Raw genomic sequence first — 27,315 nt, forward strand, 5'->3', positions numbered from 1 at the left:
CCACCACCAAGTCATGCAATCGATAACGCGAAAGAGCGCAGTTGTAAAGCACAGAGTAGAAGATAGCACAGTGTAGATAAGCACAGAGAGTGGAAGAGAAATTCATGCAGTGTCAAGCGGGGCCTATACTCACTGCTGTGCCTGTTCAGGGGTTTCAAAGGTGATGTACACCGCTTGGGTGTTCGCATCGCGCGAGATGGCTTTGTCGCAGTGCTGCACGTTGCCGTACTGTGAGAGCAGAGGCTCGATGTTGTCGAACCGAACGTGCAGGGGCAGCCCACTGATCAGCACTTTTGACGACCGGCTGTGACAAGCGACATGCCCATTGATAATATGCACACAGAGGTCGGCGCGTATCGCCCACGCGAATCCGCGCGGTTTACGATGCCCAATCACTCAATTATTTAAACAAAATACTGATAACTCGAGTATGAATGGAAAAATTTATCTCGAGTGCATACACTTTAGTTTATCATAAAATTAATTACATTTTTGTTATAATATTGAAACATGACCCCGAATCGAGATATGCACATCTTGTGTACATTCCGAAGGAGCAAATATTTGAACCCAGTGTCGAACCTGGGGTACAAAAGTGCAATCATCGTGAGTATAGTGTACGCGCATCAGAATGCGGCGGGTGTGCGGGGTAGGGGCGCGGGCGGCGGCCTGCAAGCGAGCGATACGCGACCCTACACACAAAATGGCGGAGCCGGAGATGACATCACCGAGCGCCGGCCCCCGCGCACCCCGCGCCTCCACCCCGATCGCCATTCACAAGTCGTAGTGGGTCGCCCGCGCCAGGTGACCCCTCGTAGTGCGTTTACCTACATTCTCTTACTATGTCTACGATCATCGCATCCACATGCCTTATCACTTTATCATATCTAGTTACTCCGCGTGGAGTAGTACTCAGTTACAGCTCCGTATCGCGCCTGGCACCTCAATCATCGCACCGCGATACGTATACAAACCCAATTCAAATACTTTTACGACAAAATCGGTAACTTAGCTTAGCAACGAGTTATCACAAAACGTTTGCGAAACAGCGATGTTTACATGCGAAGAGTACCAATACGCGCGCGCCTGTTCGATTATAATTTTCCGTCACGGACATTGAATAAAATAAGCAATAGTCAATGAATTTGCTAAACTATGTCAGGTTATCGATTAGATTGCAAACCTGTATACGAAGGAATGCGCATTACACACAGTACATATTATGTATATCGTATATAACGTTAGTTCAGCTTTAATACTACGATTCCGCCCATTCAACACAATAGCGCGTGATCCCTAGGGGTACCGCGAATGGTCCAGGCCATACCGCGAGGGGCGGAGCACTATTTAACCCTAACTATTCACTACAATGCGCTTTTTATATTGCTCTGCACATAACCTACGTAGGCATGTGTTGGTATTCTTATTTACCTAGAACATACAACGGTATCGATACTCGACACGGTGAGCCGAAAAAATGCGCTTCGTTGGTGAAATTTAAATCTTGTTATTGGAAATGTCGGGTTGCAGAAGTTCGCTATTCAGCTTTGCTTTGTAAGGAACCTGCTCCGAAATAACATTAGAAAATGTAAGTAAAATGTAAGTACTTATAATGTAGCAACATGGTTAACTTTGCACACTCAGTACGGTTTCAAGTAAAGGCAACAAAGCCATTCATATTTAAACTACGTTGTTTTTAAACAAAATCCATTTCTATAATTATCTATCTACCTATCCAGTTTCTTGATAAGCATAAAAGGCAGTACTAACAGACTTAAAACATATTTTTTCAAGTTCTAACCTTCTATTTGAACAAAAAACTAAATACGAAAACAATTTCTAGCCTCCGACACAGGGGACCTAATATTAATTATTGTCAAGTTAAAATAAAATAATGGTAAGATAATTCATTTCATATAAAAACACGCAGACAGCCACGCATATTGCATCGTAATTACAGACCTCGTTAGGCCGTGCAATCAATAGCACCGAAAACTTTATAAACAAACAACCAAATAAGGCATTGTACAATGTACGCTGTCTGGAGACCTGTTCTTAACTTTTTGGATGGAAAGTTACAATTACGCCGACCTCTAGCCGCAACCGGTTACCATTAAAGGATCGCTACAGTACACAATATATTATATATTGCTGTAAATGCACGGGAAGTTTGTTATTCAAAACCATTTAAAGATTTAATATGAGCAGTCCCAGAAACGTAAATAGTTATTCCACGATTACCTACATCTAATACTAGTAGAATGAGCAGCCGAGCACGACAAACGCCGACCGGTTCCGGCGACCAGCGCCGCAAGAGCCCTTGCCGCCGCAGCGCGGCATCCCGCGCTGGCTCTTGCAACACTGGCACGTTCGCTCAACGTACTATTCTCATACAGCTCATTATTATGTGTAAGTACTACTGTTTTTCCTTTCTTTATGAAACGTTGGTGAAAACAATCGATTGGTTTTGATTATTTTTCACATGCAAATTAAGTCTTACAATAACAAACATCTGAATACCTACTTATTTACTGTTATTGAAGTAAATATTTAAAAGTTCATTTAGGTTAAAATATATCAATACGAGACATTAGCACAAAAATAAATTTATAAGTCTTTTGGCTTTCGTTTACTACAAAAGGCTCAAGGCGCGGTTGTTAGGTATTCATTTACGTGATAGCATACGACAAAATATTTTAAGACGATTTTAAGCTGAGACAAATCGGCGAATAAAATTTTACCCTGTTGATAAGTACCTACTAGTAATGAGATTCAAGTTCTTGGCTTAGGTAGGGCAGTGAATTGACAGAAGAATGAGCGACCTGTATACCAGTACGCGTTCCCGAGAACCTGGACACCCTATACTATGCAATTTTATCAGTAAAACTTGGCGTTTGGCGCGGTGACTCAAGTCCAATCGCGCCGTCGCCGGCGCCGCCATTTTATTCAGCCCACCACGTGCTCGTGTTATATGCAATCCATTACTGAATTGTCAAATTTACTTATATTACGCTACATTATTAAAAATGTATACTTATATCTTATTAAATTCGATGTATTTCTAGGAAAACAGCACGCCCGGTTCGCCGGCTGCATGATATTCAATCGAAATTGTACTACCTGCGGTGTTTCATTCTGTGCATCTAGTTTCCGAAGCCGGCAACGATAGCGTCTGACGTGGAAGCACTCAGGTCGGCAATCACGCGTACAAACAGTTACAAAAACGAACAGCGTTAACGGTACACGCAGCGCGCTAGTGCAAGCGTATCCGAATGACTGAGCGCGGCGCGGAGTGCGGCCGCAGAGGGCGCGAGCCGCGAAGCGGTGTCACAACGGCTTGCAGTGAAACCCCCCCCGCGTCGCGCCTTTAGCCCCGAGCTCGACCCACACCGCGTGCTGATAAAAACCAACAATCATTCACCCAACTCGAAATTAATTACTTTACTCGCCGATACTCAAGGACAAAACGTCTATCTTCTCATTACAACTTTAGTGTACGATACCAACGACGTAAAAAAACAAACGACTGTCGTAAAAATATAATCAGTGCAATCCTAGTTATATTCTCATAATCGCTTCCTCATCATAATATGTGCACCTAAGATCATGCGACCGTCCTATACGCATGGTCAGCACTAAGCTATGTTATCGCTTCCGTCGCTGAAACGGTGATCATCATAGGTACGTCATAGAAATTGAAAATGAAAAATACGACCGTACAAAGAAATATAATTTAAAGGAAATTTTATGCACAACATTTTCAGTTTTCGTGGTATATGAAACTTACAAGATAAGAATAATAACGAACGAAAAACACGTTAAAAATACATCTAACCAGCATTTAGCACCTATATTCATTTGTGTTCACATGTTGTGTTTGATAAAATATAATATGTATATTACAGCATCTTAAACAAACACTGCTAATACCGCACCGTCTCACAGCTGCAACATAAGGGATTCATAGAAATAAAAATGAAAAACTGAAGTAAAGTCGGCTACACACATTTCGCGAGCTCCAGAAAACGTTCAAAAACAAGACTTGTGGGGGGAATGGTGTGGGAGTTAGCAGCCTTTATACGATTGATATTTCTCTTTTTGGTTTTTCATTCACTGTCACAATTACCTATAGAATTTTTCTTCATTGATGTGGAACAGCCGCTATGTGAATATTATGATGTAAATAAGGGAAGTAGCCTCGTAAATTCATAGGTCTAGAAGATAAAAAAACAAGAGCCAAAACGTGTGAAGACTGCAGACACAGGATTTCTGGCAACATTAAGGTTTGACGACCGACTCATGTGAACTGTCATTAATCTAGCCGACGCATCGGCTACTGGGTTAAATGCGACAACTTCAACAAAATCATCAGATGACCATGAATGTGAACATCACTACAAATTCCATACGAAACGGTATCCCCACAGCTGTTACATTGGCAGCGTATTATTATGTTATACAATATATACATTATGCAACTACTGTCACACGTTCCCCAAATATAAGTTGTCACCGGACTTGACAAGTGGGTATTTTGACACAAACGGAAAACAATTTCATGGTCAAACGACATTTGGCAAGGGTCCGCCGAGGGGTGAGTTCCCTTTGAATAAGAAAGGCATTTAACAAACGCAATACCATTTATCATGTCGGTCTGACAGGATCTTGTGTGCAATGACAACGCAAAACGCTATGCTACCATTCGATATTCCTATTTTGTAGGTATGTACAGTCAGAAGCATAAATATATTACCATTTGCAGATTAGCAATAATATCTGTCATAAGAACGGGTTCAATAATATCTGTCTGCCCGTATACAGCAAAAATATCTGACATTAGTAGGCAGCATAATAAAGTGACATCAAAATTATGTGACGAAAATGTTACAGCAAATAATTGTGACAACCTCTCGAAGCATAAATATGTGACGTCACCTAGGAGGCAATAATATCTGACACAATTTTATATTTCCGTATGTAAAATATTATTGATTCCTCACAAAAAGCATAAATATGTGACACTAGCTTTCCGCCCGCGGCTTCGCCTGCGTTTTCACAGAAATACCGCATAGTTCCCGATCCCGTGGGAATTTTGGGATAAAACCTATCCTAAGTGTTAACCCAAGTTCCCCTTTATTTGTCTGCTAAATTTTATTGTAATCGGTTCAGTAGTATTTGCGTGAAAGAGTAACAAACACACACATACACATCCTCACAAACTTTCGCATTAATAATACTAGATTAGTAGGATAGGAAGTAGGATTATAATAGGACTAGTAGGATAAGATAGGATAGGATTTTAAAAAGGCAAACCGTTATTTATTGAATTAGTGTTATGTATTTTGCTGGGGTAAAAATATGAACAAAAGACACATTATATTTTGTAAATATTTTTTTTTTAATAAAATTACGATAATATGATAACTTGCCATAATTTTCGATATTCAATAAAATAATAGCAATATTATAGGCTAATCTTAGGCTAATTATTATAAGTAAATGAAAATGAATAACGGAGCAATCGTGTCAAACGCCGCTAACGTCAAATATAACAAAACATGTGACAAAACAATTTCTAAATAATACAAGAAGGTTACACTGAACCTTCAAATAAAATAGATCTACCCAAGTGGGCATTCATATAAGTATATGAATACTTTAATTTTGTCATGATATGATATCCTTCTAATATTAATTATAAATGCGAAAGTTCGTGAGTATCATGTAAGGATGTTTGTTACTCTTTCACATAAAAAAGAGAAAATGGAATTTAGCACACACATAGAAGGTAACTTGGATTAACGCTTATAAGAGCTTTTATCCTGGAAATCCCACAGGAACGGAAACTATGCGGGTATTTCTTTGAAAACACGGGCGAAGCCGCGGGTGTTAAGCTAGTAGGATATAATATCTAGACATACAATATGTAGTATACAACGACGGCACATATTAATTAATATGGTAATAATGTTTTAAAACAACGTAGTTAAAATAAAATTTATTTATTTTGTATTAACTAATTCAATATTAAATTGAAAATAAAATTGTGTCAGATATTATTGCTTCCTAGTTGATGTCACATATTTATGCTTTTAGTGTGGAATCAACGCAAAATACAGAAATATAAAATTGTGTCAGATATTATTGCCACCTAGTCGGTGTCACATCTTTATGCTTTGTGTGAGGAATCGATGCAAAATACAGAAATATGAAATTGTGTCAGATATTATTGCTTCCTAGTTGATGTCACATATTTATGCTTTTTGTGAGGAATCGATGCAAAATATAGAAATATGAAATTGTGTCAGATATTATTGCTTCCTAGTTGATGTCACATATTTATGACTAGCGGTCCGCCCCGGCTTCGCCCGTGGTATATATTTCGAAATAAAAGGTAGCCTATGTTCTTTCTCAGGGTCTAAAGATTATCTGTGCCAAATTTCATCAAAATCGGTCCAGTAGTTTATGCGTGAAAACCATACATACATACATACAAACCTACCTTTCCTCTTTATAATAATTATGTTTCTCTGTTCCATAATACTCGGGTACCACCAGAAGGACGGTACCCGGATCTTTGGAAGGCTTACGTGGGGACACGGATCCAACACGCAGAGGCCCTTTCGAGAATTTTAATGTGTTGTGGTATTAGTATAGATTTGTATGAGGAATCGATGCAAAATACAGAAATACGAAATTGTGTCAGATATTATTGCTTCCTAGTTGATGTCACATATTTATGCCGTGAGAGGTTGTCACAATTATTGCTGTAACATTTTCGTCACATAATTTTGATGCCACTTTATTATGCTGCCTACTAATGTCAGATATTTTTGCTGTATACGGGCAGACAGATATTATTGAATTAGTACTAGTGACAGATATTTTTGCACATCGCCCCCTAGGCATATATTATTGCTCGTGACTGTACGTACATGATTCCGAGGTACTTCTATAATATATTTATTAATAACTTTTTTTTATTATGCATTGAAATGAGATCATCTACAGATATACGTACCTATTAGCCGTGGGTTCACACGGGTAGTTGAAATTAAAAGCGAAAATAAGTCACGAGTTAAATCGAAATGAAGCATGGAACTGAAAATGACTTGTTGATGCCAGCTTGTTGCAGGAGAACGGTTGATAATGTGTTTGAAAAATTACTCTTAGCTTTTGGATATACCTATTACCTAGCAACCAATATTCTTTGTTTTATAAATAAGTAAAATAATAACAATTTTCAGAAAGGAAAAGTAATTAATATACCTACGTGGAAGTGGAACCAATGCTTGTCAGCTTTGCCACCATAAAAAATACAGTACTTAATAGTTAAATGAGAGAAAAAATGCATTTGTTTTACAACACAGACTGACATATAATAATTAATAGCTTTATGTGTTGGAACTTGAAAATTAAATATAATAATTGCCAACTGATTTGCGCACTATTTGTACGGTTTCGTAGGTAACTACCCAAATAATTCGTAAACAATTAACAAACCCAGTCGGGCAAGCAATCTTCTACAAATATTTTAACTTTTAAGATAATTGATTAAATGCATAAGTTTGTGAGCATGAACCTTAGGCATGAATCTTTTATTTAATGTTAGGTACTATTTCATGATTTTTTTTATATACATATTATTATATTTATATAAAAAAATATATAATAATAATTTTATTTGTATATATCAGAATAATATTTTATTAATAGTTATACATCAGAATAATATATGATCTATAGAAATTATTAGCTATCTATCAAAGCATGTTTTATATGAAATAAAAAATATCTAATAAATTAAACAGGTAATCACTAATCACGTTAAAGGATTCCGTACAGTATCAGTGTACACTCCTATTAGACCGGGAGATACTGACACAAAATTTCGAGTCATTTGTAACAGGATGGCGGTTCTATAGGGGTCTTAGTACGCAATGATAAAAAGAAAAATGATGGTGTGATCGCTGGTATCGGTGGTTTAGTCGCGTGGGCGTTAGCCGAACTCGTCGGAAAAATAGCGAAAGTCAAACGATTTGTAACACAAAAATTTTAGTATTTACCGATAGCCCATAAAAAAGAAGTAGGCGGTAGTGTCATGCCATACTTTTCCGGTGTGACTTACAGCCCGCCATACCGACGCGAATATGTTGATTTAAATAAAACAATTATTCAACCATTTGTACCAGGCTAACTTTTGCACAGGTAACCATCGTCGTGCAGCCATTTACGAAAATCGCCATGCCATACTTTTCGGACGATTCCAAATGGTCACCATACCGCCGAAAATCTGCAAAAAAAATTTATTTCGCCAAACTTTTTGTACCAGTATTGCATTTGGATTTTTGGAGAGTATTTGATAAAATGTGACCATTATTATATTTGCCATACTTCTAGTAGGGGGAAAAAGTGCTGTCATACTTGAAAAATTAATTTAGTATTAATTTATATAAGTGAAGATTTCCAACACCTAGATCTTTGAAATTTTGTATTTATATTCTTTGATCCTCAAACTTCCAGGAAAAATAAGTGCCATACTGTTACAAATCGTTTGACTTTCGCTATTTTCCGACGAGTTCGACTAACGCCCACGCGACTAAGCCGCCGGTACCAGCGTTCACACCATCATTTTTCTTTTTGTCATTGCGTACTAAGAACCCTGTAGAACCGCCATCCTGTTACAAATGACTCGAAATTTTGTGTCAGTATCTCCCGGTCTATATGTGACATGGTGTATTATGATGAATTATAGTCGTACATGGGTGGAATTGTAACGCTACCTGAAAGAAAAGTTGTTCTAATATCTAAATAGAAGAATCTAATCGAAAATGTTTCTCAAAGGAAACAAAAAACTTAATTTTGAAAAGAAAAAACTTTTAGTTACATAAGACAAAATTTTCATATATGTATAATATATAATATCGCAACTGGGAAGTCGTGAGTATTTTTGTGTCAACAAAACGCGATTAGTCTTCTCTAGTCGCGAAGACAACGGTATTCAGTCAAGTGTGCATGGTTGATGGTGTAAGCGGGAGACGCCCGCCTAGACTGGGAGCACCGAGCACGCGCGCAAACAGGTGGCGATTAATAATAGCCCCGCAAACTCGTCAATAGGAGGTCTAAAGTTGACCACGATAATCTTTTATTATAAATAACGAACACGCGCGAAAAGCTACGCCAGTGCATCCGATTGCACCTGCGTGATGCAGTTCTTTCAATGGCTCGCAATCGTTCACAAAGCACATTTTAATGAAACTTGACGATTACGACCGACCGTTTAAGATCTATTCTACGATTTGGCCTCAGTTTAACGATTTGTTCAAATTATGGAGCCGCCAAGAAGGAATGTCGTTAATGCAAAAATTCCAATTATACTGGGCCGCAGCAACAGGGCCGCACGGCGCACCGCAGGTGTACGTACACTCACAGCACACAGTGCAGCGCGCACCGTGCACATATCTTAGCGGCGAGGGGCCCGCTCAAAGCCATTGTTTCCGACCACTCTAGATCAACTGATTATTCATTTAATGCTTTTCATAGCACTCCAATTCGCAGCGTTTTAATGGAACGATTTGCAGACGAAGTCACGGCGTTTACGAAGCGATCATTTCATGTCATTGAAATAGGCAAGAAGTCAAGGCGAGAGCTTTGAGAATTTAGTCAAAATAAATAGGCTGGCCGACAAAAACGTAAACACGGGCGAAGCCGGGGCGGACCGCTAGTTTGTAATATATGTATATTAATTATTAATAATGTACTAAACGCATTCACTAGGATTTAAAGAATTCCATCAGATTGTAGGCGTTTACGGTTTAATCTTCTTATATATAAAAATGAATCGCAAAATGTGTTGGTAAGCGCATAACTCGAGAACGGCTGAACCGATTTCGATAATTCTTTTTTTATTATATTCCTTGAAGTACGAGGATGGTTCTTATGTAGAGAAAACGTAAACATGTACCACGGGCGAAGCCGGGGCGGACCGCTAGTTAAGTAATAAAACACGTTTAAAGAATCTCTGTCGCTGAAGCATTATTTTATCTCTATTTGTATAGACAACGTCTGTCGGGTCAGGTAGTAAAATTTAATACTATCAATAATAACATCAATCAATAATTTATGACAGTTCCACGAAAATTGTAGAAATGTCTTAGACCGGGAGATACTGACACAAAATTTCGAGTCATTTGTAACAGGATGGCGGTTCTACAGGGGTCTTAGTACGCAATGACAAAAAGAAAAATGATGTCAAATCGTTTGACTTTCGCTATTTTCCGACGAGTTCGACTAACGCCCACGCGACTAAGCCGCCGGTACCAGCGTTCACACCATCATTTTTCTTTTTGTCATTGCGTACTAAGAACCCTGTAGAACCGCCATCCTGTTACAAATGACTCGAAATTTTGTGTCAGTATCTCCCGGTCTATCTACGCTATTAACGGCCTCAAAGATTTTGAGTATTTATTGAGATTGTATTCAATTAACTTATGTTAAGCCTCCATCTGCCCTTTATTGCACGCCTCATAAGCGAAGCGTTGAGGTGGGTACTACTGTCACTTCGCGCAAAAAATCTGATTTTTCAAACTTAAAATGTCTTTATGTATCATACATTGCACTTGTAAGATAATACATACACACACATATTAAGAAAAAACACTATTTTTAACGTTCATGATATTTTTGATGTCATTTTTGTTATTTAAACTAGTTAAAAAACAGTTTAAAAAAGTTCTGTCTTGGACGTCCGTGTGTCTGTATGTGCGGATCCTTTTTCTTGTTAACACGATAGCGACCGAAATACTTTACTAATCGAGTCTTTTTTTTTCTCTTACGCTTGAGTATGCTCAGGAATAGAACCCTTTCATTTTTCAGGGTCTGATTCAATGTGGTTTAATTGTTATTAAATAAACAAAAATAATAATTAATAAATATTTATTAAAAAAAAATTATGAGGCGTGCACTTTTGGATTTTCCAAATTATTTTGTAAGTGCATTCATGTGGACGTTCTGAGTGACACACTTTAATGCGACTAATAAAAAACAAAGATAAACAACTAACAAGTGAGGATAAAGCGGCAGCGACGCGAGGCAATCAGGCAAACGTAGTAATTTTCAATCCGAAAGCTGTCTGGACAGGAAAAAGGAACATCCGATGCCGATATCTCTGGATAAAAACGATCGATTTAAATCGTATTAAAGAGTACGAGGGATATAAAAAGCTGTGTGCAATCTGGTGGAGTCGATTGTTGGCTCGTGCGCGGGCGCCACCTGCCGACAGGTGCAGCCAGCCCACACCGCGTCTGCATACAGATAGATAACCATTGACTCAAAGCTGTCCTTCATTTTGTAACTCTACACACTGTTATTGGGAAAAAGGAAGCGTTAATTCTACATCAACCTCAACTCAACATCCCATTTAAAATTCGGCAGAGTAAGTCAAAATTCTATAGCACAGCAAAGTAATCAAATCAATAGCCGACCCGCAAGTGTGTTTATTCAATGTTGTAAGGAATGGACTGGAGCTATATTTTTATACTTGTATATTTTTATCTATAATTTTAGCACATATTTTTCAATTGCTTTACTAAGTGGAGCGAAATGGCAAATGGCAGTGTAATAAATAGTTCATTAGGTTTCGGTGCACACTGCAGCCGGCTAGTTGAACCAGCGCGCTAGCTATCACTTGCTCACAAGAATAATAATAATGAAACTGAACAACATAAATAGACAACCGTACTACGACACCACTTTCCCCGACTGTTACGCAAATGTCTCCTCTCATCTCACAATGCCCTTGACATTGTCGGAGATGGTTCCGTGATAGACGGACGAAAATTTTTAACTCTGCACACGACCTCGATCGATAACATATTTGAAATAAACTTGCATTGTAATCGCAACATAGCCGAAACAATTCAGTACCGAAATCAAATAACGGGTAACTAGGGCTCCTGCTAAAGCTAAGCTCGAAGCCCTTCGCAGTAATTGGTTTGATAGACTTCACGCAAATTGGCCCTGAATGTTTGTACTCAAACCTTACCCTGCATTATGATGTGTACCATCCTCAACAGGGGTCCAAGCGCGAGGGCGTGTGGGGTAAACATTTATTTTTTTCACATATTGTTCCAAAGAGGGTAGCAGTCATCTATGAATTACAAACTTATTCATGCAATATATTCAATATAAACGTAATTTACTGACATTAAATAACTTTATTCATGTGAATGACTTAAGTACATAAATTTCAAATAATGTGCTAAAAGAAACAATATCCGGAATTTTTCGTAAACCTTCTACGAGATTTTTGATAGCCATGATTCCAATACCGAACTTTCTACTCCAATAATTTACGTGATAATTATTAACCGACCGGTATATTTTTTTATGTATGTACACCGATTACTCAGAGGTTTGTGAATCGATTTACGTGATTCTTTTTATGTTTGATGCGAAATGGTGTCGAATTGATCCCATAAAAAATTTATTCGGATAGGCCCAGTAGTTTTTATTTTATGAGCATTTTTGTCTGATCTCGATGACTTAATTGAAATGCACGTGCTTACTGCTTGGCACTGACTTCAAACCTATTTAATAATTAATAGCACATCTAAATAATATATTGTAACTAGCGGTCCGCCCCGGCTTCGCCCGTGGTACATATTTACGTTTTCTCTACATAAAAACCATCCTTGTACTTCAAGGAATATAATAAAAAAAGAATTATCGAAATCGGTTCAGCCGTTCTTGAGTTATGCGCTTACCAACACATTTTGCGATTCATTTTTATATATATTGTAATTAATAATATCAGTTGTTTTTTTTTACTTTTCCGTTTTTGAATTCGGTTGTTTTTAACGTAGTTATATTATTAATATCTTTTTTTTTGGAGAATCTTAGTTATAAGATTTTAATTGTAATGTGTAACCTTGTAAACGTTGTTTAATGTAAAAAGATTGCAATGTTCCAACGGCTAAGACAAAAAGAGCCAAACTTATTCTATCACACGCAGCTATTTTCGACGAACAAAGAAAGGATTAAGAGTAACAAAACCTCCCCTTGCTTCTGAGAAAGCGGTTGAGGGGAGAGGAGGCCGAGCGGGAATTTGGGACCGCTGGCGGGCAAACAGCCATTTATTATTATATAACACACCGCATTCCGCATCGCTGCACGTATTATTGAGACGGAATCTTTTCATTTACTAGCTTACTGCTTAGTGGTATCTGCGTTCCCTTTTATAAATTACTAGCGGTCCGCCCCGGCTTCGCCCGTGGTACATATTTCGCAATAAAGGTAGCCTATGTTCTTTCTCAGGGTCTAAAGTTTATCTGTGCCAAATTTAATCAAAATCGGTCCAGTAGTTTAAGCGTGAAAACCATACATACAAACCTTTCCTCTTTATAATATTAGTATAGATAATCTACTAGGTAGCTGACCCTAGTCTTAGTTACGAATATGGTCAAACGCGTAAAGCGTTCAAATTATTATCTATTAAATAGCGCCATCTATTACTTAATTACTCAAACTAGTCAACAGATGTATTGTTAGATTAGAATGGTTCATTAATTTTATAATCCAGTCTGTAGGTATTTATGCTCTACAAAAGGTGGCGTAGAAAATGTTTTGAAACAATATTGTTTAGGTATGAAAGGTTAATAAAAATCCAAGTTTTCGACCTTGACGGACCCAGGCGCTAGCCGCCATCTTGAATTAAAGGTGCTAAAATTAGGTATATTTTAAATAACTTCTCAATTGTTTAATAGATCACAAAAGTGTCTATGAGGGGTTCAAAGAAGACAAAATTACCTACATTTTTTTCATACATGATTATTCTGTAAGTCTTAAAGGTAAAAAGTTACAAGCGACGGAAATAATAAAATTTACAGAAATCATATAATTTTAATTTTGTTTAAAAATTGTGCAGCAATCTTTTTTTATTCTTTTTGATGGCCCGGGCTGGTTAATGGTGGCTTCTTCATTATCGTCGCTGAAATTTTCTGTTTCATTGTCTGTATTTTTAATTTCCAAACATGAAATTTCGTCGATTAAATTTACTTTTTATTGATAACTTTACGAATCGTTCATATCGGATATCTTCTAAGGATTCCTTATCCATGTCCCCTCCGTAAAAAGTTACTAGAAAGCGTGCTCCAGCGTCTTCGATTTAGTCTGGTCTTGATGACGAAATTTCATGGTTGGAAACTAAAAATACAGACAATGAAACAGAAAATTTCAGCGACGATAATGAAGAAGCCACCATTAACCAGCCCGGGCCATCAAAGAGAATTAAAAAATGATAGCTGTACAATTTTTAAACAAAATTAAAATTATATGATTTCTGTAAATATTATTATTTCCGTCGCTTATAACTTTTTACCTTTAAGACTTACAGAATAATCATGTATGAAAAAAATGTAGGTAATTTTGTCTTCTTTGAACCCCTCATAGACACTTTTGTGATTTAGTAAACAATTGAGAAGTTATTTAAAATATACCTAATTTTAGCACCTTTAATTCAAGATGGCGGCTAGCGCCTGGGTCCGTCAAGGTCGAAAACTTGGATTTTTATTAACCTTTCATACCTAAACAATATTGTTTCAAAACATTTTCTACGCCACCTTTTGTAGAGCAGAGGCTTTTACATTTCCCCACAGACTGGACTATTATTAGAGCAAACAGATAATTATTGTGACTGTCAAATAATAATTTGCAATAAAATAAATTGACGACTTTAAACTGAGATGTAACCTATCCTATCTTTCAAGTTAGATCAAACATCACACGGGGTGTAAATCAAATTTAAAATCGGTTCAGTAGTTGAGAGTCCATCCCGGACAGTGACACGTAGGTACTTTTAATCCTACGTACTACTGTTATAAAGGTAGTTAGGTAGGTAGAAAGTTTGTAAGTATGGCTGTATGGATGTTTGTTACTCTTTCGCGTAAAAACCACAATATAGTTTATACATCAGAATAACACATAGGATAGGTTTTATCCCGGAAATCCCACGGGAACGGGAACTATGCGGGTTTTCCTTTGAAAACGCGGGCGAAGCCGCGGGCGAAAATCTAGTATATTATAAGGCATACATTCGCGACTGCCGAAGTGTCGACTGTGGCCATAAGAACAACAAATTTATGCCATAACTATAGCACTAATCTCTCTCTATCCCTATTCCCTACCTACACACCAGTCGTGTTCCTAATTCATTCAAACCGATAATCTTTAAAATCCTAGTATGTGTACATGTTAGGATTTCATAGATTCTCGCAAAATCCAAAGAAAATTTAACCTACGTCACAAATTATGTACCTATTATTATTAAGAAAACTTCTAGGGATTTTATTTTTTTATTATCGAAGGTGTACATACTGTGTATGAACTGGTTATTGCAATTAAATTCATGTTATAGATAAGGGTTGCTGATTGTTCACTTTTTAGTTTTTAATACTTTCAAGTAGGTACCACATTTATAAATTCGTGTGAATAGCGACGCGACGTCAGTTACGAACATGCAATTCCAATGGTCCTCTTTACAATGGGCAACGTTGGGCGAGCAGAGGCCATCACGAATCACGATAGAGTAGTCTATATATATACTGTAGACTGTAGAGAGCCTAGATATGTACTATGATCATTGATCGGCTGTCATTGTAGAATGTCGATTTTTATTCATAATCGCCGCTAACATTGACGATCATTTGTTGGGCCAACGCTGTCCACTGTGAAGAGGGCCCATTAATACCGCGTTTACACAGTGGGTAATTGTGTTCCTTGTTCGCCTCACCATTCGCATGAATGTGTAAATAGTAAATACGGTTATTTTTAGTAAAGCTAGATGTTGATAATGATTGATGCTACAGCATAAGCTTTCCGCCAACGACTGCCCGAGCTTCGTATTAATTCTTATGGTGGCAGTACACATTGGGCCAACGTGTTGGGCCAACGGGTTGGGCCAACGTGTAGAGAGCTACTTGGCGGTATGTTGGCTTCATTAGCCTAGTTGGCGCCAATATTGGCAGGCCAACCGAATGTTGTCGGTTTTTTGTGCACACATCAAAGGATCTTGGCGCGCTCCACAAACAGCGTTCACACGTTGGTGTCTTGTTCAGTTTGTTGTTACTCGTCAGCGGAGACAGTATCGTTGCGCGTCAATGAAATTTATGTTTAACCATGTTCCGATAGCGATGGCGGCGCCGAGGTTTTACAATTCGTAGATTTGTATCGACATGAAGGAATAATTTGGAATCCACGGCATGAACTACACAAAAATAAAACCATATGACTCAATAAATTAGATGTTCTATTTTCTATTTATTATATTATTCTAGATGTTTTTCTTATCTAACTTTCATACAATGCGATAAAAAAATGAATATATTTATAAAATGAGTAAAATAGTATTAAAAAGTTACTTGTTCTTAAAAATTAAATAACAATATACAATGAGCATTATTTTGATCAAATTGTGCTTTATTACATAAACTAGCGACCCGCCCCGGCTTCGCACGGGTGCAATGCTTATACTAAATACACTACAGAAAAACTGTGAACGTTGTATATAAAAACATAGCGGCTTCGCACGGGTATAAAATAGATAGCTGGGCGGCCGGCCGGTACCGCCGCAAACGCTACGTCCCGCAATTTTTAAAATCTGTAATATCTTCGAAAATATTCACTTAAATCATACGGTGTAAAGGGCCATATAGATCTATATTAAATGAACAATGTATTCAAGGTATTTAATTGGTTAAGGATTAATGCTGTATTGGTTAAAATCGCATCGAAAATTAGCCATTATTTGTCGTAAAAAGTAAATGACAAAAAAAAGTTATTGTGGGTTATCCATAACAGATAGACATATACCATCGCGGACTTTTCTGTAGACCTTTTCAATGTGTATAATACTTAGTACATTATTTTGATAAAACTCGTAGGGTTCAGCCTGCGTTTGCAATGTAAGCGGAAAAAATGTAATTTTTTACGACATCACATTAGAAACCTCAAAAATAACAGTACTTCTCCACTATTTAATGGATGTTATTATACATATAAACCTTCCTCTTGAATCACTCTATCTATTAAAAAAAACCGCATCAAAATCCGTTGCGTAGTTTCAAAGATTTAAGCGTACAAAGGGACATAGGGACATAGGGACAGGGAAAGCGACTTTGTTTTATACTATGTAGTGATAATATTATCATTTAATAAAATAATATCTAAAATCTAATCTTTAAAGTTTCGTTTTATAGGTAAGTAGTTAAAATTAAATTAAATGTAAAATGTACACATTTTAAACATTTGAAAAAATCTAAACATAATAATGTTTTATTTATACAGTTATAAAAAAAGGACAATAGAGATTGGAAAATGGTATCATCGCAGACGGCAGAGTACATTCATTGTTATTGATGCACATGTACGTAATCCCTCTTTGCCCGTCGTACGGTTCTGTTGTCCGGTCAACCGGACCACGGGAAAAAAATATTTTCCGTAGTACAGTTGGCCGGACTACGGAATAAATATTTTTTTCCATAGTCCGGTTGACCGGACTATGGAAGATCTAGTTTAAACTTTTTATCAATTTGACCTTTTTGTTTAATATATTGTAAATATGGGATGATATTTTTTTATTCTGACAGTTGTTTTCCTGAACAATGATAGTAATGCCCTTACAGTTTCATATGTTGGTTGCTATCTATCTATAGGGCTTTGAAAATATTGCTAATATTATGTCCCAACGTTTACAATACATTTCAAGGAAAGGTGGGACAGTGCTGCTATTTGATGGGCATCAGTATTACAAAAATTGTAATTACAAAGATGGCTCGTTACTGTGGAGATGTAGCTCTTATAAAAAACTGAAATGCAAAGGATTTATAACTGTTCGCGTAAGGATAACTTACATATAACTTTTTTATTTTAACACATTACAATATTAGTTATCATCAGCCCATTAACATCACCCTGCAAGGAGTACAGGGGTATAGACGTTATTGTATTTTTGTATTTAAACCAATGCATCCCCTTATAAATTCCCTGCTAATGCATCAACAATAAATTCTCTATCATTTTACTTATAGAATGAAACTGTGGTTAAAATTACTCCTCATCAATGTCCAAGAAACGAAGCAAAAAATGATGTCGATGTAGCAATGGCTAATTTAAAAGAAGATGTTAAAAAATCGGACCTTCCTATACCTATGCTTTATAACGAGGCAGTTGAAAAACTAAAAGATATTGGAATCGACATGGTAGTAGAGGTGCCAGAATTTCGTAATGTTCAACATGGCCTTTATAATTCGAGAAATAAAAGCAATGGTGTCAAAAAAATGGTGTGTCAAAGTCCAGAAGAGGTACAAGTTCCATCAAAGTTTTTAAATAACTTTATGTTAGCCGATTATTGTTTTGAAAAAAACAGGATTATCATATTTTGCTCTCAAGAAGCGAGGAAGTTAATTCCATTGATAACAGAGTTTTTTTTTGATGGAACGTTTAAAAGTTGCCCACGTCCGTTTTATCAATTATTTACGGTACATGGTGAAGTAGGCAGCACGGCTGAAACAACGAATGTGATTCCTTTGATATTTGTCCTCATGAGTGATAAGAAAGAAAAAAGCTATTCAATAGTGTTTAGTTTGCTCAAATCAAAGTTGGGATGGAATCCTTCTGAAGTCCATTGTGACTATGAGAGAGCAGCTATAAATGCCATTAATCGAGAATTTCCAATAGTAACGATAATCGGGTGCTATTATCACTGGTCAAGATGTGTGTGGAGAAAAGCTAAGAGTATGGGCTTTACAAAATCAGGAGTGGAGAGACGTATTATAACACTGTGTGCTAGATTACCACTTTTGCCATGTGAAACTATTTTAGATGCATGGCGACACATTAAATCAGAAGCTCTCTCGAACATGGACAAGTTTTTTAAATATTTTGATAAAATGTGGATTAACAGTAAATATTGCCAATTTATCTCTGTTTTTGGACAACGACACCGCACCAATAACAGCGTGGAGGGATGGAATTCCAAATTAAATCGAGCAATCAATAAAAACTATGTTAACATATTACGGCTTCTAAATTATTTAGAGAAAATGGATAAGCAAACACAAATCAGAATTACAAAATGCAATAAACAAAATATTAAACGCAAAAGGGAAGATATACTAAAAGACGATACAATAAGGCATATTCAATTGCAACTTTTAAACGAAGAAATTGATTTAGGCTATGCTTTGGAGAAGCTAGCAAATATAAGATAATAATTAGTAGGTAATACTTATAAACGCAATTTCCGTACCATGGGGAAAGAGGGAATTTAAATATTCAGTTTGATAATGCTGTTTGTTTTTTTTGTTGTTTTAGGCACTCGTTTTAAGTCACATGAAATATGTAGTAACTGAGGCATTTTTTTTTATTTCAATAAAGCTAACATTATTTAGAGTCGCTTTTAGTTAATGTTTTTTTTTCTTATTTGATTAAACTTTCCATTGTTATTTTAAATCTCCTTTGACTGTATTCCTATAGTTATATAAAAAGGCAACCGGACCAAGTAAAATATTATTTTTCAGAATGGTCACACTGGGTTTATCATGTTTTCGTTGCAAAACTACGGAAAATATTTTTTTCCCATAGTCCGGTTGACCGGACAACAGAACCGTACGACGGGCAAAGAGTGGTACGTAATAATTAAACGCACTGTATAAATAAATTGCCGCGGCTGCAAGAACTTCTACGGACTACGTACGTCCATCTTTGAAGCGCCAATGCAGAATGATCAGTACGCCAATGTGTGAACAGGAATCTTGATATCCTTCATTTTTTCCCAACACGTTGGCCCAACCCAACGCCTTGGCCCCATGTGTACTGCCGCTATTATGGTGGCAGTACACATGGGGCCAACAATGCGATAAAAAAATGAATATATTTTTTAAAATGAGTAAAATAGTATTAAAAAGTTACTTGTTCTTAAAAATTAAATAACAATATAGGTACAATGAGCATAATTTTGATCAAATTGTTTTTTTTTTATCGCATTGTATGAAAGTGAGATAAGAAAAACATCTAGAATAATATGATAAATAGAAAATAAAACATCTAATTTATTGAGTCATATGGTTTTTAGGGTTCCGTAGCCAAAATGGCAAAAACGGAACCCTTATAGTTTCGTCATGTCCGTCTGTCCGTCTGTCCGTCTGTCCGTCTGTCACAGCCGATTTACTCGGAAACTATAAGTACTACAGTGATGAAATTTGATGGGAATATGTGTTGTATGAACCGCTACAAAAATATGACACTAAATAGTAAAAAAAAGAATTGGGGGTGGGGCCCCCCATACATGTAACTGAGGGATGAAATTTTTTTTTTCGATGTACATACCCGTGTGGGGTATCAATGGAAAGGTCTTTTAAAATGATATAAAGTTTTCTAAAAAACATTTTTCTTAAAGTGAACGGTTTTTGAGATATCAGCTCTCAAAGTCGTAAAAAGTATGTCCCCCCCCCTCTATTTTTATAACTACGGGGTATAAAATTCTAAAAAAAATAGAGGTGATGCATGCTAATTAACTCTTTCAACGATTTTTGGTTTGATCAAAGTATCTCTTATAGTTTTTGAGATAGGTTGATTTAACTGTAATTTATTATATTTGCTGCTACGGAACCCTTTGTGCGCGAGCCCGACTCGCACTTGGCCGGTTTTTATTATTTTTGTGTAAGTAGATCATGCCGTGGATTCCAAATTATTCCTTCATGTGGATACAATGGAGAATGTTCACTAATTTTGATTATTAGCAATCCATATTCTCTGTCAAAAATAAATAATACTAGTGAAAAAATTACTTCGATACGTCAATTAGTTTCCGATTTAGAAGTAAAACAAGTTGTAAACGGCCGGTGATGGTGTGACGTCACACCACAACACGCTCAATCTGGCTCACTCAGTCCGCTAGCGATCGCGCGCCCGTGCCGTCGAAATTATAATTAAATACTTTTAAAAATGTCCAATCTAAATACCAGAAAATCATGTGTTGTTCCTAAATGTAAAAATACAACTACCAATTCACCGGATTAGTTGTTTTTTATAGTTGCAAAGGACGTAAACAAAAAATGGTCAGAGGTGCAAAACCTTTGGTGTCAGAATTTTCCGTGTTCTTACATAGTACCTACTACATATTATAATATTTTGAGAACATTGCAGCTGTTTTGCGTTATCCTTTGTTTTCTATACAAGTTTTAATCTATACTAGATTGTGCTTCTGCTCTGCTCGTATGGGCTAAGTATAGGTAGATGGCTAGTAAGATTTTTTCTTGTTTTAAGTTGAGAATGAGATGGAGAACTATACTAAAATATAAGTTGGTCGGGGGAAGAATTAAACAAAAACAGGGTATAGTTCCACACAAATTCAAATGTCAACAGGAAAATGAAGATAAACCTCAGAGATCAGCAGTGCAAAAACGCAATCGTATCTAGAATATTTTGAGAAACTATTAAATAAAGATGAAACTTTGGCATGACTGTTATTTTATTAAACGAATAATAATTAGTAATTACTATTATTGGACTATTAACGAAATTCGCGGATGAAAACCCATCAAAATACTGCGCAAGCTGTAACACCTACTACAGCGCTGCCGACTTGATACTAAGCGCGGGGGCGCGACCGCGCGGCGCGTTGTGACGTGACGTCACAAGCGGTCACGTGACTATTAGCGGGACTCGATATTTTTCGAAACTTTGAATGCGTATAAAATCAAAACTACTTGGTATTTTTGACTACGACAAAAACTAGTGTATTTGTATACATACAGGCTTTACTGAGACACAATTTCAAGGGATTTGGCATACCTAGTAACATTCTTCATTCGTAGAATATAGTCACGTGACCGCTTGTGACGTCACGTCACAACGCACCGCGCGGCCGCGTCCCCGCGCGGTGTGTATAAAGCAAAATTACCAATCTTCTATTGGATGATACGTGTAATATTCAAGACCAAATATAAAAATTAAAATATATATCAAACTAGATGATATGTTCAACGATTCTGTTTAATCAAAAACATAAAATATTAAAATTTACTCGATAAAAAAAAATTACCAAGTTAGCTCTAATTTTCACACTTTTACGTTTTCTACTTGACATGGTAATACTTATTATGATTTTTTTTTCATAAACAATTATATTAAATCATTTGCAAGATATTTGTCAGATCATTTTGTGTAATTACTTTTAGTTTTGGTTTTATTTTTGGCGCTCTTTTTTTCTCGAGATAAACGTTTGGTTTTGTCACGATAAAAGTGGTTTATCGCAGATAAAACCAAAACTAAAAGTAATTAAGTACTCAAAATGCTCTGCCAAATATCTTGCAAATGTTTTAATATAATTGTTTATGAAAAAAAAATCATAATAAGTATTACCATGTCAAGTAGAAAACGTAAAAGTGTGAAAATTAGAGCTAACTTGGTGATTTTTTTTTATCGAGTCAATTTTAATATTTTATGTTTTTGATTGAACAGAATCGTTGAACATATCATCTAGTTTGTTATATATTTTATTTTTTAGATTTGGTCTTGCATATTACACGTATAATCTAATAGAAGATTGGTAATTTTGCTTTATACGCACCCTAGTATCAAGTCGGCAGCGCTGTAGTAGGTGTTATAGCTTGCGCAGTATTTTGATGGGTTTTCGTCCGCGAATTTCGTTAATAGTCCAAAGTAATTATTATTCGTTTAATAAAATAACAGTCATGCCAAAGTTTCATCTTTATTTAATAGTTTCTCAAAATATTCTATACGATTGCGTTTTTGCACTGCTGATCTCTGAGGTTTATCTTCATTTTCCTGTTGACATTTGAATTTGTGTGGAACTATACCCTGTTTTTGTTTAATTCTTCCCCCGACCAACTTATATTTTAGTACAGTTCTCCATATCATTCTCAACTTAAAACAAGAAAAAATCTTACTAGCCATCAACCTATACTTAGCCCATACGAGCAGAGCAGAAGCACAGTCTAGTATTAGTCAGTTCAATAAAGAAACGAATCTTCAATGGCGGCCAAAGCTGACTTTGACAGATGGTAGGATCATCAAAAAAGAAAATAAAAATAACGTAAATTGATAATTATTTTATTAATTATTTCAAATTGTTTGTTGGCAAACTTTTTTGTTATTGTATTTGTGTATTTATATGAATTATCATATTTACGTATACAGAATGTAATAAAATCCCTATAATACTTGTAATATGCCCATAAAACTGAACAACTTTTCCCAAAGAACATATTTTGTCAAATTCCAATAAAACATTATTTACTTTCGCAAATGCATAATTGTCATTGTAAATTTATGATAAAAACTATTATAGGGAAAATCAAATACATTTTTAGTAATTTTATTTTTCCATTTTTTTTTGCATACCGTACGGCTGTGTGTGAGCGAGAGGGAATGATAAGCGCCGCCATTGAAGATTCGTTTCTTTAAAGAACTGATTAATATAGATTAAAACTTGTATAGAAAACAAAGGATAACGCAAAACAGCTGCAATGTTCTCAAAATATTATAATATGTAGCTTACTTCCTTTGCAACTATAAAAAACAACTTATCCGGCGAATTGGTTGTTGTATTTTTACATTTAGGAACAACACATGATTTTCTGGTATTTGGATTGGACATTTTTAAAAGTATTTAATTATAATTTCGACGGCGCGGGCGCGCGATCGCTAGCGGACTGAGTGAGCCAGATTGAGCGTGTTGTGGTGTGACGTCACACCATCACCGGGCGTTTACAACTTGTTTTACTTCTAAATCGGAAAATAATTGACGTATCGAAGTAATTTTTTCTCTAGTATTATTTATTTTTGACAGAGAATATGGAGTGCTAATAATCAAAATTAGTGAACATTCTCCATTGTAAAGGCCGCTGCATACGTGACGGGATTTTACCCGGACGGGACGTGACGGGAAGTTTTGGAAACATCGTTGCATACAAAATGTATCCAAATACGCATATGTCACGGGAACATCGACGGGACGGGAACGTGGACGGGAAAAATATCGTCGCCGACGATGTTTAGCACGTCCCGTCCCGCACGTGCCCCGTCCCGTCCGTGATTTCGCTACGTATGCACAGTCGCTCCGTTCGTGCCGGAGAGATTAGTAGTGACGCCTTCCAAGTATCGAAAATGGACGACGAAAAACTAATCGAATGTGTTCGCTCATATCCAGCGTTGTATAGTATAGCGAACCCACAATATTTAGATATTTAGATATTGTGGTATTCCTAACTATACTTAGTCCTTTTCACCTATGATGATTCCTGTGACACTTCATCGTGTTCTGAATTACGTAGGTATTTTATGTTTAAAATGCCAAAATAATTTTAGTGCATAATATTTTTGTTTTATGGCGGCATTATTACCAAAAATATAAAAATGAAACATCTTAAGCTTATAAATTAAAAACAGTATTGTTTAGTTTAAATTCAAATTTCTTTATTTGCAGAATGTAGATTACAAAGATGTTAATGTTTTCTTGACGGTCGTAGCTTCTTCGTCATCTAGAGCAATAGCAATTAAAGCCAATTCTTGAATTGAAAAATCCATCTTTCGTTGTTCACAACACTAGCACGTTAGATCAGAATCACGTCACGGTGCGTATGCGTTTGCTCCACGTTCCCGTTGTGAACGTGCCCGTCCCGCTCACGTCCCGTCCGAGGTATTTTCCCGTCACGTATGCAGCGGCCTTAAAACCTCATCGGCGCCAACGTGTGAACGCTGTTTGCGGAGCGCGCCAAGATCCTTTGATGTGTGCACAAAAAACCGACAACATTCGGTTGGCCTGCCAATATTGGCGCCAACTAGGCTAATGAAGCCAACATACCGCCAAGTAGCTCTCTACACATTGGCCCAACCCGTTGGCCCAACACGTTGGCCACATGTGTACTGCCACCATAAAGCTGAAGAGTTTGTTTGTTTGTTTGAACGCGCTAATCTCGGGAACTACTGGTCGATTTGAAAAATTCTTTCGGTGTTAGATAGCCCATTTATCGAGTAAGGTTATAGGCTATATATCATCACGCTACGACCAACAGGAGTGGAGCCACGGGGGTGAAACCGCGCGGAGCAGCTAGTACGAGAATGAACATGGCGCCCAAAATTTCGGCATCTCTCTCTAACTCAAGCTCGGTCGACGCGTTCTCCAGAGCCGGTTCGGTCCAAACATAAATTATTTGTCGTATATATTGTGTTAATAATTTAAGTTTTATTATGGAAAGTAAATAGGTAATGCGGAGACATGAATATAGCATGAAAATTATTTAACCTAATACTAATGAAGACCCATCGCCTAAGCAAGATGGCGCTACATCATAAAAGATTTATAATAAATCATTTATTATGTAATAATATATGATATAGCTATATATATTATTTGTTATTCTACTCCGAAGATATCGATTTTCCATGCGAATCCAAGATTAAACGTACTAAACGGCGGGAAATATTTTTTAAGTTGTCCACTGTATACATTTAATAACAGCTATAGTCTTAAAGAATGAACGTTCGTCCTTGTTCACCACGGCGTGTACGAAAGAGATAGATATAGTGATCTTGGACGGGGAGCCATGAATGCACATTTGAGTAGTGATGTGTAAAATTTAAATGAAACGCGGCATACTTATATCGATGAATACATTGTTTGAAAGTTATCGAACATAATACTAGAAGTTATCGAACCTGTCCTGATGATCTTCCTGTTCGTACATTTGATCATGCTCGTCTTGAGACAGACTTAGCTCGCCAAACTGTTGCTCCACGGAGTTGGACATTTCACTTGATTACAATTTACACACAACACAAAAACACCAAGAAGATACAAGATCCAAACAATTCACAGGTCCAGATAACGATGCACTCAACTAGAGCTAATTGAGAATCTCTAGCGAATCGTCAGGTAATTGATGCGATGCGGTTTTGTAGATAGGTAAGAATGATTGATGTCACGATTGTTGGCTGTATGTTGGATGGATGGACGGCGACGTACGACAGCCGGTGCGCACACGTGCTCCGCTTACTGAGTCGCAGTTTATTTTTGTATTACATAATATGGGAAGCGGGCAAAGGCACCGAGAGCAGAGCGGCGTGGTTTAGGTACGGGCACGTGTGCGCCGCGCGTACGGTTCGCTGGCAAGATCGCTACCCGACTGGCTGACGTGCGTGACTGAACCGAACGGGCGACGCGACGCCGATCCGACTCGATTCTCCTTTCATCAATTTCGTGTAGATTTTGTTTGAGAATGCGCGCGCTGGGCGTGGCTGACGCGGGGCCCGCGGGGAGCTCACAACGCGTTCTAGTGACGTGACGATATCGATTTATTTTATCGATTAAAATATTCGAGAAAAACATTAATTTGTATGTATGCGTCACTAGCTCTTTTGCTTCACCCGGTTAAGGCTTTGTCAGATAGGACGCGTATTTTAGCGCTGCGTAGTAGCGCTGCAGCGTCCTGTTTTAACGTCGCGCGAGGCTTCGTCAAACAGAACGCTTTAGCGCGCGTTAGGACACAGCAATTGATATTATTAAAGCTGCATGTTGTTTACATAATTATTACTTACGAACAAAACAAGGTACAGCGATATTAACTCCGGAGTCGGAAGAATTTTTTACTTACCAGTTTCATTAATTTCTTCTCCGATTTGTGCCCACAATTTTGCCTTTATTGATATATCTTTATAGTTTATATGAACTATCCTTCGTATTATATAAGCATGGATATTTTCTAAGAAATTCTATCAAATTTTCGGTCAATATGCAGTATTTTATTATTCTTTTACGCCTATTAACTCCGACGCTAAAATAAAATTTGTAAAAAAATACAACACCCGACGTTAAAGCGTCCTAACGCCGCGACAGAGCGTTGCGTTCTGCTAGCGCCGGCGCTCTGTTTGACGGTATTCTACGATGGTAGTAGAACACATCTTAGCGTCATATCGCGGCGTCAACTTAACGCTCTGACGCGCGCTAAGTACGCGTCCTGTCTGACAAAGCCTTTAGGTGTGAAATGTAGAGCCTATGCCACCCCGCAATAAGAAATCGTTATCAGTTAGGTTTTTTCTCTTGATACATTATTGAGGATGGCTGTTATTAGCTAAATAGTTATTTTTAATTTCAGGGGATCTTTTAAAATGTGCAGTTTGTCATTCAGGAAAGGACAGTTTCAAAGGAGCTCTGTATCCCAAATATTTTTGATTCTGTAAAATGTTACAGAAAATTAAATTAAGTACGTCATCTTCACGCAATAATGATTGACATAC

At 36.9% G+C, this 27,315-nt stretch overlaps 1 protein-coding gene across 4 annotated transcripts in view; it reads right to left on the reverse strand.

The window, feature by feature from the left end:
• The window catches only part of Imp (IGF-II mRNA-binding protein), a 69,719-nt gene that overhangs the window by 5,847 nt on the left and 36,557 nt on the right, over positions 1–27,315 (reverse strand). For 2 of the 4 annotated variants that reach the window (XM_090119636.1, XM_090119652.1), the window contains exons 1-2: positions 25,738–26,225; positions 134–304 (exon numbers count right to left, since the gene is read on the reverse strand). In XM_090119636.1, the coding sequence (XP_089975762.1) occupies positions 134–304; positions 25,738–25,829 (263 nt within the window). In that variant the 5' untranslated portion in view covers positions 25,830–26,225. Of the gene's footprint in view, positions 1–133; positions 305–3,120; positions 3,281–25,737; positions 26,226–27,315 lie in introns of those variants that run through there. The other 2 variants (XM_090119655.1, XM_090119644.1) reach the window with 2 other exon arrangements.

This window comes from Colias eurytheme, chromosome 1 (genome assembly GCF_061535395.1).
Source record: "Colias eurytheme isolate Ceu_HAF_F1 chromosome 1, ilColEury1 Martin Lab GWU primary, whole genome shotgun sequence".
In the NCBI taxonomy this organism is placed as follows: domain Eukaryota; kingdom Metazoa; phylum Arthropoda; class Insecta; order Lepidoptera; family Pieridae; genus Colias; species Colias eurytheme.